The 14,833-nt window shown below is 41.0% G+C and overlaps 1 protein-coding gene across 1 annotated transcript in view; it reads right to left on the bottom strand.

Annotated features, from left to right (window-relative positions):
- Positions 1–13,795, bottom strand: part of PPP1R2 (protein phosphatase 1 regulatory inhibitor subunit 2) — a 108,727-nt gene extending 94,932 nt beyond the window's left edge. The window contains exon 1 of the mRNA XM_069213159.1: positions 13,497–13,795. Coding sequence (XP_069069260.1) covers positions 13,497–13,760 — 264 coding nt within the window. The 5' untranslated portion in view covers positions 13,761–13,795. The remainder of the gene's footprint in view (positions 1–13,496) is intronic.
- Between the last annotated feature and the right edge of the window lie 1,038 nt (positions 13,796–14,833).

Here is a 14,833-nt window from a genome sequence, read left to right as displayed (position 1 = left end):
CATGTCTCTGAGTATTGCACACCTTGTGCTTTTGGGCACTCCAGTGATGTTGCAGCTCTGAAATATGGCCAAACTGGTGGCAAGTGGCATCGTGGCAGCTGCACGCTTGACTTTTCTCAGTTCATGGGCAGTTATTTTGCGCCTTGGTTTTACCACACGCTTCTTGCGACCCTGTTGACTATTTTGAATGAAACGCTTGATTGTTCGATGATCACGCTTCAGAAGCTTTGCAATTTTAAGAGTGCTGCATCCCTCTGCAAGATATCTCACTATTTTTGACTTTTCTGAGCCTGTCAAGTCCTTCTTTTGACCCATTTTGCCAAAGGAAAGGAAGTTGCCTAATAATTATGCACACCTGATATAGGGTGTTGATGTCATTAGACCACACCCCTTCTCATTACAGAGATGCACATCACCTAATATGCTTAATTGGTAGTAGGCTTTCGAGCCTATACAGCTTGGAGTAAGACAACATGCATAAAGAGGATGATGTGGTCAAAATACTCATTTGCCTAATAATTCTGCACTCCCTGTATCTACTGTTGGAAGACATTGCGAGGGTAATAATCTGCAAACATAAAACACATTATTAGTGCACACTCAGCTAAATAGTGATGAACTAAAGTCGGCCTGATTTCTTCTTGCTATTCAGCTTCCTAGTCATAAGCCAAGCACTCCAAATGTACAATAAAACTGCATGAGAGATCTGACTGATCCGTCATATAGCACAAATCTAGAGATCTTTTATTATGAAATGTTATGACAGAGACAGTAGGCCTCGTTTAAGTTTTGTGAAAAGCAGGTGGTAAAGTCAATAGGCTGGTTACATAGCCTGAACATAAGTATTTTGTTGCATGAAACCTTGCAGATTACTGTAGCAGGCAAGGATTTTAGAATGAGTTACCCTCTCTGACAAACCCTCGAATAGAAGCTGTGTAGTGTGAGAATCCCTGTTATGCCTAATCAGTAGGGGGTATACTGATTTGCCAACTGTAATTTTGTACATCTTGACCTTATACCACAGGTTCCCAAGTGGGAAAACACAGTAGGCCCAAGTTGGTTATGGTGACAAGCCAATGATAAAGGCTACAGATCTGATTGGTTCACTGGGTGGGAAAGTTAAGACAGATATCTCATTATAGGGCTGAATTATTTATAGTGAAAACACACTTTCAAGCCAAAAGCCCTATAAAAGCGGACTAGTAGTATTCGAGTTTGTAGCCAGTAGAAAATTCTTTGTTACAGTGAATCTAGCAGATTATAGTAGTTGTCAAGGTTTGTGGTGTTGGATACCACCTCTGACAAACCCCAAGTAGAAGAGTTACTTTGTGATAATTCTTGTTATGCCTGCTTAGAAGGACTTATACAATCGCTTTGCCAGCTGTAGTTTTGTACACTTATTTTCATAGGACTGTTGCATTGTGGGAAAGCTTAAATTCAATAAAATAGGCCTGAGCTGGTAATCTTGACAAGTCAATTACAAAGGCTTTAGGCCCGATTGGTTAATAGGGAAAGTTATGCCATCGGTCTGATCTGTTTATTATGAAAGGTGACTACAAAATAATAAGGTTGACTTATTTCTTGTTAGAAGCATGTGTTAAAGCCAATAGGCCATTATGGGCAGATTATTATTACAATGGATAAAATCCTGTAGCCCAGTTTTGCTTTATATGGAATTTAACAGATTACCCTAGTACGCAAGTGTTTTAGTTACCCTCTCTGACAAAACCTGTCATTAGAACATATGTACAGCAATATCCCTTGAGAGACCATCTTATGGGTGTTAAAATATACAGAACTACATGCTGTCCTGTGGAAAAGGTTAAGCTCAATAAAGTAGGCCTGAGTTGATTATGGTGAAAAGTGAATGATAAAAGTATAGGTCTTACTGGCTCATTTCAGAAAAAAACAAAAAAAAAAAACAACATTGTCAGACACCAGAGGTCTGATTTGTTTATTATGGAAAGTTATAACAAATAAAGGCGGCCTGACTTATTTACAGTGAAAAACATATCTTGAAGTAAAGAGGTCTTTTCTGGTGGATTGTTATTACATACTTGTTTGTAAATTTATATGAAGAATTTAGTGGTGCGTGTATTGAAGTACTTTTTAGACCCAGCCTTAGCTTTACATTTCTCCCTTCACAAGTCACCCTTTTCTTTCTTTTTTTTTTTTTTTAAATTTGAGTGCCTGGAGCCTACTAGAAAATCCTACTGAGTTGCTCATTTAATCTAAAGTACACTGCAACCTGTGTGGCCACTGCTTCAAAACCGGGTGGTGATCCTGAAGAGTATTGTCCATAATGTATAACTGTTTTACTGTTGCAAGATGACCACTGAATTTAGAAGAAACAATTCCACTTGAATTGCTACAGCAAGTAATCACTATACACAATACTATTGTGAGATGGCCGCTCACTGCTATGTTTAATGGGTTTTTTTTAAACTCAGGCTTAATTGCAAACACATGCCTGCCACGCTAACGTAGTAGTTTTTATTTTTCTATTGTTTAGCCTATTAATTTATCTTGCCTATGCTTGCCAAGGTTTTGTGTATGGATGAGCTGGCGAATGTAGGAATAAGTCAATGGGTCGCTAAATGGTTGCACGAATGCAAGGATGAGTGACTAAGAGCATATATTTATAAGCCAGATCTATTGCCATTACCAAGGCTTGTTTTAAACCTTGCTCTTCCATACTAATGGTTGTGAATGAGGCACAAGTCCTTGGAAAAAATGTTTTTCTGCTGACTGCATGTTTAAACACTAAATGCATAGCTTGTAGCAGCTGTAATCCTTCAAATATAGGCAGCAGCTGCCCATTTTTAAAATAACTTTCCTTTTCTAAAACTCCATTTAAAACTTTAAACATCTCCAGTCCAGATTTCCAAAGCCTGGGATATACCTTATTTTCTTTGAGCGGGTGTTCATAAAGGCAGAACTCTGAATGCACAACAAGATAGTAAGGCATTTTCTTCACATCCTAAAGTAGCAAGAGACTACTGGACAGCAAACTATTTGGGACTATCATTTACTTCTAGTGGCTAGGGTTTGCTATCATCAGCACGCATGGGGACATTAAATGTAAATGTAGGTGACCAACCCCTCCTTTCATGTGCTTGACACTCCGTGTGTTCCATGGCCAACATAGCTTTACTCAGGAGATGCTATAGGTTTGGAGTTCAAATACAGTATGGCTACAATTATCACTCCCCAGTCAGAGATATTTTTATAAAAATAAAAAGTCCTTTATTTACAAAGCACAAACCTAGAGTTAATAAAATGATGAACTACAAAGAAACCGTAATGTCCTTGTACTTTCTTGAGAATAAGGTATGAAGCTATCCAGCATTATTATAGCACACAGCCTCTACTATGGCACTGTAGCACAGTAATCATTTGGAGTGATTACAGCGGGACCTGCGTGTTTGGTGAGGTGTTTGGTTGCAAAATCACCTATATGAGCTGAGTTGTGTGTGAGGTCCTCATTCGTGGTATATTTGAATTGTGGCTAAATTGACATCATTTGAATACTTGCAAATGTTTTTTTTTTTTTTTTTTTTTAAAGAAGTTACAGGACTAAAGCATGCTCCATACAGCGCTTATTCAACATATTAGGTCAAGAATACTAGTGTGATGGATGTGCTACCCTCTGCTCAATAACAATGGAACTGTGATCAGGAATTTAATTGACACTACGGTGTATGTCCCCAAGAGGTCCTCTCTAAAGCAGCAAGAGTGCAAAACAGGAAATTCGCACACATCTCAATAAAGAATCTAAAGGGTCCACCAGGAAGAGGTGAACTTACAACAGAAAAAAAATCATTAATGTTTCAGTTAAGGGACAATGACATCCACCCTCAATATGAGAAAGGTACAGCCCAAGAAGTTCATAGACTTTGGTTAAGGGAATATGTATCCGCCAAGAAGCAGTGAAACAAAGAAGCCAATGAGATACACTGATACCTAACACACAGGGACTATGGAGTCCAGCAATGCAGAAGAACACAAGCAAATCAGCAAAAGGTCTATGAGGTTCACTTGGGAGCAACGAGGGCACAGACTAGGAAATCCACAGACACATCCGGATCAGCTAAGGAACTACTGGCTTGAACCAGAAGCACGGAAGGCACAACCCAAGGAACCCGACTGGTACTGCCATTACGCACAGAAAACATAAGACATCAAAAACACAAGACTCCTCAGCAAAGCATCTGTGTGGCTCACCTAGGAGTGAAGAAAGGGCATTCCACAGAATCCACAGGCACCTCAGGTTTAATTAAGAGATCAAACTTTCACTTCCTTGACAACATCCATTCAAGGAACAGCAATATTTATTTGAGGTACGCTTTTGAGTGATTAAGAGTAATCATAATTTATATGTGTGTACTTTCACTACTTTCTTAGCAGTTTATTAAAACGATAACCATATAACAAATAAATGAGAAAGGAGCCTGAGAATATTAAGACCATAAAACAGAGACCTAGAATATAAGCCTAGGTGTTAGAAATAGTGTTTCTGCTTGGCAGAGGTATGCACCCTGTCCAAGCAGGGACCGCAATCTTAGTCAGGTTAAGTAACATACACACCATAAATTAACCTGTGTTCATGCTCTGGTAGCTTGGCACAGAGCTCTCAGACTTAACTTAAGAAGCAATGTGAAAAGTATTTGTGCAACACTTAAAACAGTAAAACAGTGAAAACACCATCCAAAAAGATACCACACCTGGTTAGAAAACATAGAGCTTAATTTAATGAATAAAACAATACCAAAAAGACTAAACTCCAATAAGTAGAAGTTGAATTATGATATTTTAAAAAATGAACTTAGTTGTAGTGTTTAAAATGAGAGCCAACTGGGGCTATTTGGTCATGCTATACTGGGTCAAATATGAAAAGTCAGGCCGACCGTGATGGAGCAGGGGTCAGATACAGGGACCAACCCTGAACTGCTGAAAAAGTACCTTGCAGTGCCGTTGATTGGGCCCGATGTGTGGAGCAAAGGAGGCAATGCAATTGTATTTATCTCGCTGGATGTAGCCAATGTGTCAATTCTGAGCTTTGCAAATCACAAATGGATTGGTGGTGGCTTCCTCTGATGCAGGAAACGCGTCATCCCTGAAGGAGGTGCATTGGTTCCAATCGGCACAATGGTGTTGAAGTGCAGGTTCTAGCAGTTGCAGCACTTTATACCCACTACCAAGGGCCCAGGACTGGATTGGCATCACTTGGCAGGGCAAGATTTGCAGCAAGCAAAGTCCAGGTGGTGTTGCAGGATGAGGATAAGTCTTTGCTGTCCCCGAGACTTCAGGTCAAGAGGGACGCCAGCAAGCCATTAAAGTCGCTTTTGTTCTGTGGATGGGGAGATGCAGGTCCAGTCCATCACACTCCCAGGCAAGGATGGCAGCAGGGCAGGCACAGCAGAACAAGAGTCCAGCACAGTCCAGCAGAGCGACAGTCCCTTCAGCAGCACAGCAGTCCTTTCTGGCAGAGTGTCCTCAGGTCTAGAAGTGTAGTGAAGTTGTGGTGTTGGAGGTCCAGAAGTTATACTCAGTTGTGCCTTTGAAGTGGAACAGACTTCAAAGAGAGGCCTTTGAAGTGCACAGGGGTCCCTGCCCTTCCTTCAGACTTACTACAGGAGGGTATGCAGCCCTTTGTGTGGGGGCAAGCACAGCCTATTAAGTGTGTCAGCTCCTCCCTCTCCCCGCCCAGGATGGCCCTTCAGGATGTTGAGCCATATCAGTCACACCTAAGCTCCCTTTATGTGTGGCTGTCTGGAGGGAATGCACAAAGCCTATCTATCACCCAACCCAGACCTGTATTCAGAGACAGGTAGAAGGCACAGAATGGTTAAGTGTGGCATTATCAGAATTACAATGCAAAACCTGACTTCACCATAAGTGGCCATTTTAAATTGTGATTCCAGGGACACCAAACTTGGGGGTCCCATCTCTTCCCAATTGGAAATTACACATATAAAATGTAATACGCTAACCCTAATGTTACCCTATGGGAGAGATAGACATTGCAGTAGTGAAAAACAAATTTAAGATTCTTTCCCTAAACTAAAAAGCACTTGCCCACCTTGACACTGCACCCTGCACTTGGGGCTGTCCAAGGTCTATGTTAGGGATAACATATGTATCAAAAAGGAAGGACCTGACCTGGCAAAAGGGTTACCTTGCTGGGTCGACATGTCAGTCTGAAACTGCACACACAGGATCTGCAACAGCATGCCTGAAACATGTTTAAACGGGGTTCCTGAAGTGGGTAGCACAACCAGTCCTGCAGTTCCACTAGTAGCATTTAATTTACAGGCCATGGGCACACGTAGTGGCCCTTACTAGAGACGTAGAAGTACATGAAATATGCCAACTGTGGATATGCCAACATTACCAGATTTTAAGTAGAAAGCACAAGCAGATTAGCAGTGGTAAAGTGCCCAAAGCCCTAAAGCCAGCAAAAATGAAGTCAGCAAAACAGGAGGTCAGAAGGTAAAAGGTTTGGGAGAGACCAACCCAAGGATGCCAGGTCTAACACTAGGATTACAATAAGCAAGGCTACATTTCAATAAATATACTAATTTTATACACTGCATGTAATGGAACAATGAAGTATTTGAAGACAAATTAAAATAACTAGGCATAACAAAAACACAAATGAAAAATACCTCTAAATAACACAAGTGACTAACTGCAATTAAGCTATAGGAAATTAAGTTATATTGAGAATAAGTAACGAGGCGAGATATCAAGTTGCTGTGTTAGAAGAAAACTTGCATCCTAAATCGCTGTGAAATAACATTGCATAGTATGCAAAAAACTATTCCCTTACAATCTCTTGTTGAGCTTAGCAGAACTGTGGCAGCATTAGAAAAAGGTGCTCCCTGTTTAGTTTATTTTTTATTTTTTAGCTAAAGTGGCTGCAGCATAATTCATGTATTTTTTTTTTTATCTGGTCACTGCTTGTACATTTTGTATCGAGCCAAATGTAGTCGAAGAACAATGGATATTAAATCAAATTAAAGGATCTCTAAGCCATTTCCTGTGTTCAATAATTAAAACAAATCAGAAAATACATGGGATGTGTACAAACAACTCCGAATTATATTCATGTAGTTTACCTTTCAACAAATCTGGCCCAAGTGCCCATTTAGGTGAAAATCCAATGCTGGGAGGAAGCCAGTTCACCACTGCATTAGTTTAAAGTTGAAATATTCTAAATATGCATGAGCAAAATACTTTTGCAAACTAAGCTGTTTACAGCTGTTAATTGCAAACCTACCATGGCTTTTTTTTTAAATGTGCAATTATCTTCAAGAAATTAAATGTGTATTATTTATAAAGTTTTGAACATTGAAAATGTGTTTCTAACTCCCATAGGCCACCAGCCTCAAGGCAAGTTAAAGTTGAATTTTGATAAAGGCTTCAGGAGCTGCTTGTTGTACCAGTCCTAAAGTTCATTTCTTCCCAGCTAAAAAAGGTTTTGAGGTATGATTTTGGGTGTTTTTCTATTTAAAACAGTTTATTTTTATTTTTTAAAGAAAGCAGGTTTCTGTGCTAGGTATTGGTCAATGCCCAACTCCATTCCAATCTGGCTCTGCAATGAACTCTGTTGGAGCCTGAAAAGAGACCTACTGTTATATTATGATACATTAAGAAATTTTTCAAATTTACAGAGAAAGTCAACACCCCAGAATGTTATGTATTAATTAGCTAAGAATTTGTTGTTTGTGAGTATTGATAATAATGTCGGATTTTCAACTGACTTCAGTAAAGCACTGAAGGCAAAGCACAGTGAATTAACTTTTGGTCTTAAAATTATTGTAAGCTACTGAAGGCTAGAGCAACTAGTGCATGGATACCAGACACTCCCATGCCCACCTTAATTGACTAAATCTAATGTTCATAGAACCAGATTCTATAGTTTGAACAACATACTTTGACTAGGGGCACAGTGACAGGGCAGTTGTGTGTCAGTGAGAGCATGGTCCTTGGGGATGTATGAATGTGTGAGTATGAATGGGATATGTGTGTATAGGTGAAAGAGTGTCATATGTACCTGTGGCACAGGACATACCTTTTGCAATATGTAGCACTGTTACATGTATAACACGAACATACAACCATTTTTTTATTTTTTTAATGGGAGGAATTTAAAGTAGAAAAAAATGTTCTTCAAAGCTGTTCATAACACAGAACATTTGTATGCACTTTAAATTTCTCCCACTTAAAATAATGGCTCTATGTTTCACTTATAAATATGGCACTGTGTTGAGTTAACTTTATATGGATTCCCTAAACCCCATCATTTAAATTTTCTCCCGTTTCCAAGTGTCACATTTACAAACACCAGGCATCTTGCTCCCAGGGGCCTGCAGACATGTGCCATACTTAAAACAGAAAATACGTTTGTTTAAATGGGAGGGATTGTAAGTGAAAAAACATGCTTCATAAAACATTAAGATATAACTGGCTTAATTAAAACTGGAGAAAGACATTAAGACAATGTTTCATAGAAGAAATTTTCGCACTTTAAACTTATCCCATTTTAATTTTTTTTTAACTATTTTCCAGTTATAAATATGGCAGTGTCTACTGGCAACTGGAAGCAAAAGGTCTGCTGCCTGTAAATGTGACAATGAAATTGAAGAAAATTAAAATGAAGAGTTAATCATTAATGAAACTTCATTTTAATTTACTCCAATTGAAAAGCATTCAGAAACATCATTTTGTTCACAAACTAGAATATTGAGTTGAAAAGGACTTTTATTTAAAGAGATAAATACTTACGTTCTTCACCTCTGTGCCCCAGCCTGGCCCATAAATCTGACTCAGTCCTGCTCATTATCAGGCCCTGCTATCTGCAGCCTGATGATAATAATATAAAGTATCAGGATGTCCACGAATCATAACATATCCTGACGATTGCCCTGCTTCTCTGCCCCTTACGGTATCCCACAAAAGGGAGGTTCAACCTCCTTGCGCAGTTCTTAATTTCCTCAATTTTCTTTTGGGCCTCACACTTCTTCCGAACCCTATCCAGCTCGTTATCCTAAGCTAAGAAGCGATCCTCAAGACCTGATATTCTCTACTCCAGTTCCTGGAAGCGCGTTGGAATCTGCCACATTGCTTCCTCAATTATACTGAGGCTTTCATTTATCATAGCTGTCTCCCTTTGTTGCGCAGGGGTGTGGATTTTTTTTTTTAAATATCTACTTGTCCATAGGACAGGCGGCATCATATATCTACTTGTCCTGTAAAAAATACACCTGTCCTTTGGTGCCATGTAGTGCAGCAACATATTATGACAGTCACGTTATACAAGAGCTCTGATTATATAGCTTTGGATTATGCCTTGGCTCGTAATACTGTAGGGTTTGAATACTAACAATGCCCTTATTTTTCCATCTTTCGGCAGTTCTATATACTGGAGTTGGGGACAGGGGAAAGCAATATTCTCAGGGTGGGAAAGCCGTTTGGAGTGTGTGCAAACCTACTAACTTGGATGTCTTAGGGGTTTTCATCAGCTCTTCTCTAATCTATACCCATACTGAGAAAGGCTGGCAATTTACTCCTGACAAGGGCTGAAGTAAAACTTCTTTCAGGGTTGGGGGAAAAAAGTGGTGCGAAAATGACTTGTAAACTCTCAACAGATGTTTGCATGAGCAAATCTACACATGTATATTTACTTGTGCTAAAATGCAGATTACAAATATTTTCTGGGAGTACAATTTCATGGCCTACTTCTGTAAATTCATGAAAGCTGAAAACATTCACTAATGCAAGGACATACACCATGGGAGCACTTTTGTGATTTTCTTTACAAATTGTGCCCCTAATTGGTTATCCAAGACCTTTTGTTTTCATTGAAATTCTCTATTCATCCGCTTGCTTCACTGTGACAGCATTCAGCTCTTTCACAAGGGACCTGTTGGCACATAAAGTAATTTTGTTCAGTGCCAGGAACAACTGTGGCAATGTATGCTTTTTGAGACAAAAAAACATAGTTTTGCTTTTTGCCAGTGTTTGTTATGATGGTGAGGGCCCAGCAGCTCCCCCAACAGTAACGTTTTACAAAAAAACATGTCAAAACATGACACACATTGACAAAATGAAAAGGCTGACCACCAATGTCAGACCTACTGGCTTTGCCGGTGCTTGTTTATTTTTATTTTTCCCATGATATTATTCCAAGTGGTTACCCTGATTTTTCCATTATGAATATTTTTCGGGAAGTACTAACATGCATCAACAGTTCACTAAGTGATGCTTCAAAGAAATGGTACCTAAAATTTCACAGTAGTTTAGCAATTTCATTTTTGTGAACATTTTATTTCGATAGCAAAGTACCATCAATGTTGTTTTCAAGCTTCTGCAAATATTTGTCTCTCACCAGAGAGCATTCTGGGATTGTTATATGTAGCCTCATATGTTAAACTTTGCAAATGTGTGTACACATTTTTAAACAGGAACCATCATCAGAAGTGCACTTTCAGCTTACCACTTTTTCTTAGATCGCTCACCCTAATAATAAAGGCTTTGCATTAATGACCAACAAATAAAAGTTCAAACGGCATTAGCATACGGGAACAAACATTACCTTAACTGTAGACAATGCCTTCCCTATTTCCATGAAGTGGTACTGCAGACTGGCAGCCAAAAGGACTTGTGCTGCAGAAGGTTGAACCTACATGTCCCAAGGACAAAATAATAAAAACTTTTTGTCCTTGACCCAAACTAATGTGTCCTGGACATCAGGCTATAAGAATTCCACACCCCTGGTTGTGAATCCTTATATTTTCGTAGTTCCTTCAAAATTGTTTCAGGCAAATATCAATGACTGCACCTGAGTTTGATCAACTGTATCCTGTGCTTGCAGGATGACAAATTGCTCAGTTTGACTGCAACTGACCCAACCTGTGCGAAAGTCTGATCATCACCATTCTTTCTTAGCTGCTGGTTCAACTTTTGGCAGCCCTCCGCTAGTGAATCTCCTGGTAATGGCCCCTGACATACTGCTTTACTTGGCGATTTCTCACACAAATCCTCCGATACCAGTTAAGTTGTGAACTCAGATGCAGGTGCTCCATCTGTGCCGCCAACCCCTTCTGGGCTGCAACACCTTCTGCCACAGAAGGTGCTGAAGCATTCACTAGGTTCCTGGCATTTGTACTCTTGAAAAATAGAGGATAATCTATTCTGCTGCCGGCGCCACATACGCCATTCCTGTTAATACCAGAGTCTGAGGGTAAATAGGAGAAACAGACACTCCCTACCCGAAGTCCTTTGTCGCCTACTAGTGACTATTTTGCCTGGTCAAAGCTCTCTGCGTTTAGGTCTCAGAAACCTCAGGGTCAGCTGACCCGAGTTAATAGTCCCAGCAGCAGTGTGACTTTAGCCACCGCTGACCTGTCAGGGTTACCAGGTAATTTACCCTTACGTGTAGCAGGAGGATGAGTGAGACGCTTTTTGCCCTTTTGGATATGTGCGATGAATCAGTGACACCAAAGCTAGATTTAGAGCCTCCGTTAGACAGCTGCTGCATTTTTAATATCAAAAAACAAAAAAACAGCGTTGATCAGTTATTTATGCCAAACCAGACAGTTTACCAGGCTGTTATATATTTTTCTTTCCCTCCTCCATGGTCCGGACTTTGTGTTGTTAAATACCATTACCCGGGGAAAGTGGTAGCTTTGGCATATGCTCATTATTTTGAAGTACCCTAGATATGAACAGTCGAAGCGATGTGAAAGTATAACCCAATACTGTTGGTGTAATTGTGTGTGTCTGACATTGGTTAATCTCGCTGGTGCCAGCAGTACAGAGCGCAACATCCTAGCCTGAGTTGAAAAAACATGAATGAGTCTCATTGAGTATCCTTTCTCGAGCCCATGCTACCAGATCAGGCGTTTCCCAAAAAGTATTGTATAAAACATATTTATCAGATTTTGTTATAAAGATAACAGAGTTAAAGTTGCCTGTGATTAACAATAAGCTGTTGCGGTAAATGTGGTTTCAAGTCCATAAGGAGTTCTTCAAATTACTTAATGATCAGTTTCTTGCTTTATGGTGCGGGGCTCATGTAAACATTGTGTGAGGGTGTCCGATTCATGTAAAGAAAGGTTTAGACTCCTAATTTTGTGATGCCTGGGCTTGAGAAACAGAAATTAGGCAGAGCTACACAAGCTCAGACAGCAATGCAAGACGCGAATTACTATAATATGCAGGGATTTGAGTTTTCTGCAGTCACCGTCCATAGATGCAAAAACACACAATCAGCTGTTTCTGATAATAAATGTGTTCGCAAGTTTTCTTTGGAACTTTTTCATTCACAGGATCATAGACGTTCTTCACAGCTACCTAGCACTAACCCAGGTTCTACTCTTAGACATTTTCCAGGTGTTATTAATGTCCCTGGTATTCTACAAACAGCAGTTTATTACCAATAGCTCTTTCAGACAACCATAACATGGAGATGCAGGGCTCCAAAAATCTACTCGAACACTGGCTATGTTGATTTTTATTTTATGAAGGCAAGCTATTTTTAGATTCCTCCTGGAAAGCGAACACAAACTTATTTGCCCTAAAATTAGAGGTTACGATTCAAGGGTCGCTGTATCCATATTAGACACCACTGCCTCAGTTTGCAGGTATACCCTTTTCCAACTTTGGCTCACATTCTCACCGGGAAACGTTTTGCGTTTTTTTCAATGGTACCACTTTTTAAACTTTGACGTCCCTTAACCATCGACTTGGTCATCTTCCACTCCCCAGGACGCCATACATTCCACCTTTGGACCAGGACTATAGAATGGCCCAAATTTGCCCAGTGTCAGAGGAAGGGCCGTCTTCCCAGTCTCCTGGTACCATCAATTGGCGTCAAGTGTGTAGAGATTTAAATGGAAATATAAGAGTAAATGTATTCAACCTTTAAACTACCAGATAGTACCCGAGAATGTATAATACTCTCCCATTCAATTACTTACAGCAATCTGAGAATTGCTGGTACTCTTCCTTTCAGAACGAAAGAGCAGATACTCAGTACATGCAAACCTCTGCCCATTTAAAGCACTATGAATAAGGCACAAATACGAGAGTCGTTCGGTATGTCATCCCTTGCACCAGTTCGCCGTCTGCCAATTGAATGCTCCGCTGAGAGTTCAAAACGTGTTAAAACATATACAACCTATCAACATTTTTTTTACTTTTTTTTTTAACCAGAAGATGCCATTGCTTGAGGCTGTGGTAGTATTTTAATAGACATGATGCTGGCATTAATGTGTGGGGTGCATAAATGGAGTGCGTGGATAAGGTGTGCACATTTGAACTCTGAAGTTACAGCCCTGGAGCTCTGGACTAGCCATCTCTGGTACCCAGGATGTTGCCACCTCTGGATGCCCCGCGCCTTGGCGACCCCATACTGACCCCTCCTCTGGCCAAGACACGCCTCCTTCCCCCAGATTACTTCCCTCTTAACCCACATGCGTGGTCCTCACTTGCCTCTGGTCTTCGTCCCCGCAGCGCTGCGCGTCTTGGTGCTCGGCTTTGGCTATGACCGCAGGGCCACTCTCCGTGCTCTTGTTCTTCAAGATTCCCTTGATGGGTCTGCGGCCCTGCGTCGCCATGGCCTGCGGGAAGAACGGCCGCCGTCCCCCCAGACAATCCAGTAACGTGAGAGCGAAATCCACAGCCGGCTGCCACTCCTCTACCGCACGTCCTTCGCCCAGTAAACACGGCGCGCGCGGCCAGCACTCTGGCATCCAGGAAACATATTCCACTAGCGGTGGGCAAAGTCTGCCGGCTTTGGATTGGTTGGGAGAACCCTTATTTCATAAGATTGGACAGGGAGTTTTTGTTTGCTGTTCATTGGCTGCTAGCCCTCAGAGACTGTATCCTTTCTTGGGATAGGCTGGAGGAAGCTGACCCGGTTTCTTATTGGCCACGGGGCTCCTGGAGAATGAGCGCGCTCGTAGCCTACCTTGTCGCTGCTGCCCCAGCCGCCTTCGGTAAACTTTTGCGGGTGGGGTCCCAGTTACACTCGATCTTGGTCGAGCTCCCCGCTGGATCCTGCGTCGGTCTTGTTTCTTATAGAATCAGCCAACGCTAGGTTCTTTGGTAGTCTCAAGGGCTTGTCCGAATTGGATTTATTGCGGTCAGTGGAGTTGTCGATCTGGACTCCACCCCACAGCAATTTTTTGATACGCAATTTGCAGTGAAGATTAGCCCCATTCTTTTTTCGCTGCTTTTGAGTGTAGGATAGCAGGTGGTCTGTGGATAGTTAGCGGACGCTTGTCTTGCTCCTAACCCACCCGCCGTACTTGAAGACAACCTTTCACCCGTGGAACGGGTCTGGGCTGCACAGTGTCTGTGCTGGTGGTTACTGGTGATGTTTACGTCTTCTCGGAAACTGCGTTTTCAACGGGTTCCCAGGCCATTTACCAATTTAAAATATTTGCACGCGTGTAATTTTACGTATTTGTCTTTTCAAGTGGTAACCTTCTCAGTTAGACGCTTAAGCGTCTTTTTTCTGCTGGTAATTTTCTGAAACCTTTAATCTACACCTATCACACTGTCCTATATCCTCTTCAGCATCCTTTTCACTCCCCTGCACATTTTTCGTTGAATATTTTTCGCCTCACCCCCACACACACCAACCCACTCGCCTCCAAGCACTGCATTTTCTTTTACTTTTGCTCTGCCAATATTTTGACAGCTGTGTACCTCCTTCATCTACTTTCATATGCATAGTTATAATTGACAAACCAGACCATGGCTCATTCCACTCTGCAGCTATGTCAAGGATTGAATGAGCATGTATTGTGAACCCTTTTAT

Source organism: Pleurodeles waltl, chromosome 11 (genome assembly GCF_031143425.1).
Source record: "Pleurodeles waltl isolate 20211129_DDA chromosome 11, aPleWal1.hap1.20221129, whole genome shotgun sequence".
NCBI classification, from domain to species: domain Eukaryota; kingdom Metazoa; phylum Chordata; class Amphibia; order Caudata; family Salamandridae; genus Pleurodeles; species Pleurodeles waltl.
This window is presented reverse-complemented; position numbering and strand designations above follow the sequence as displayed.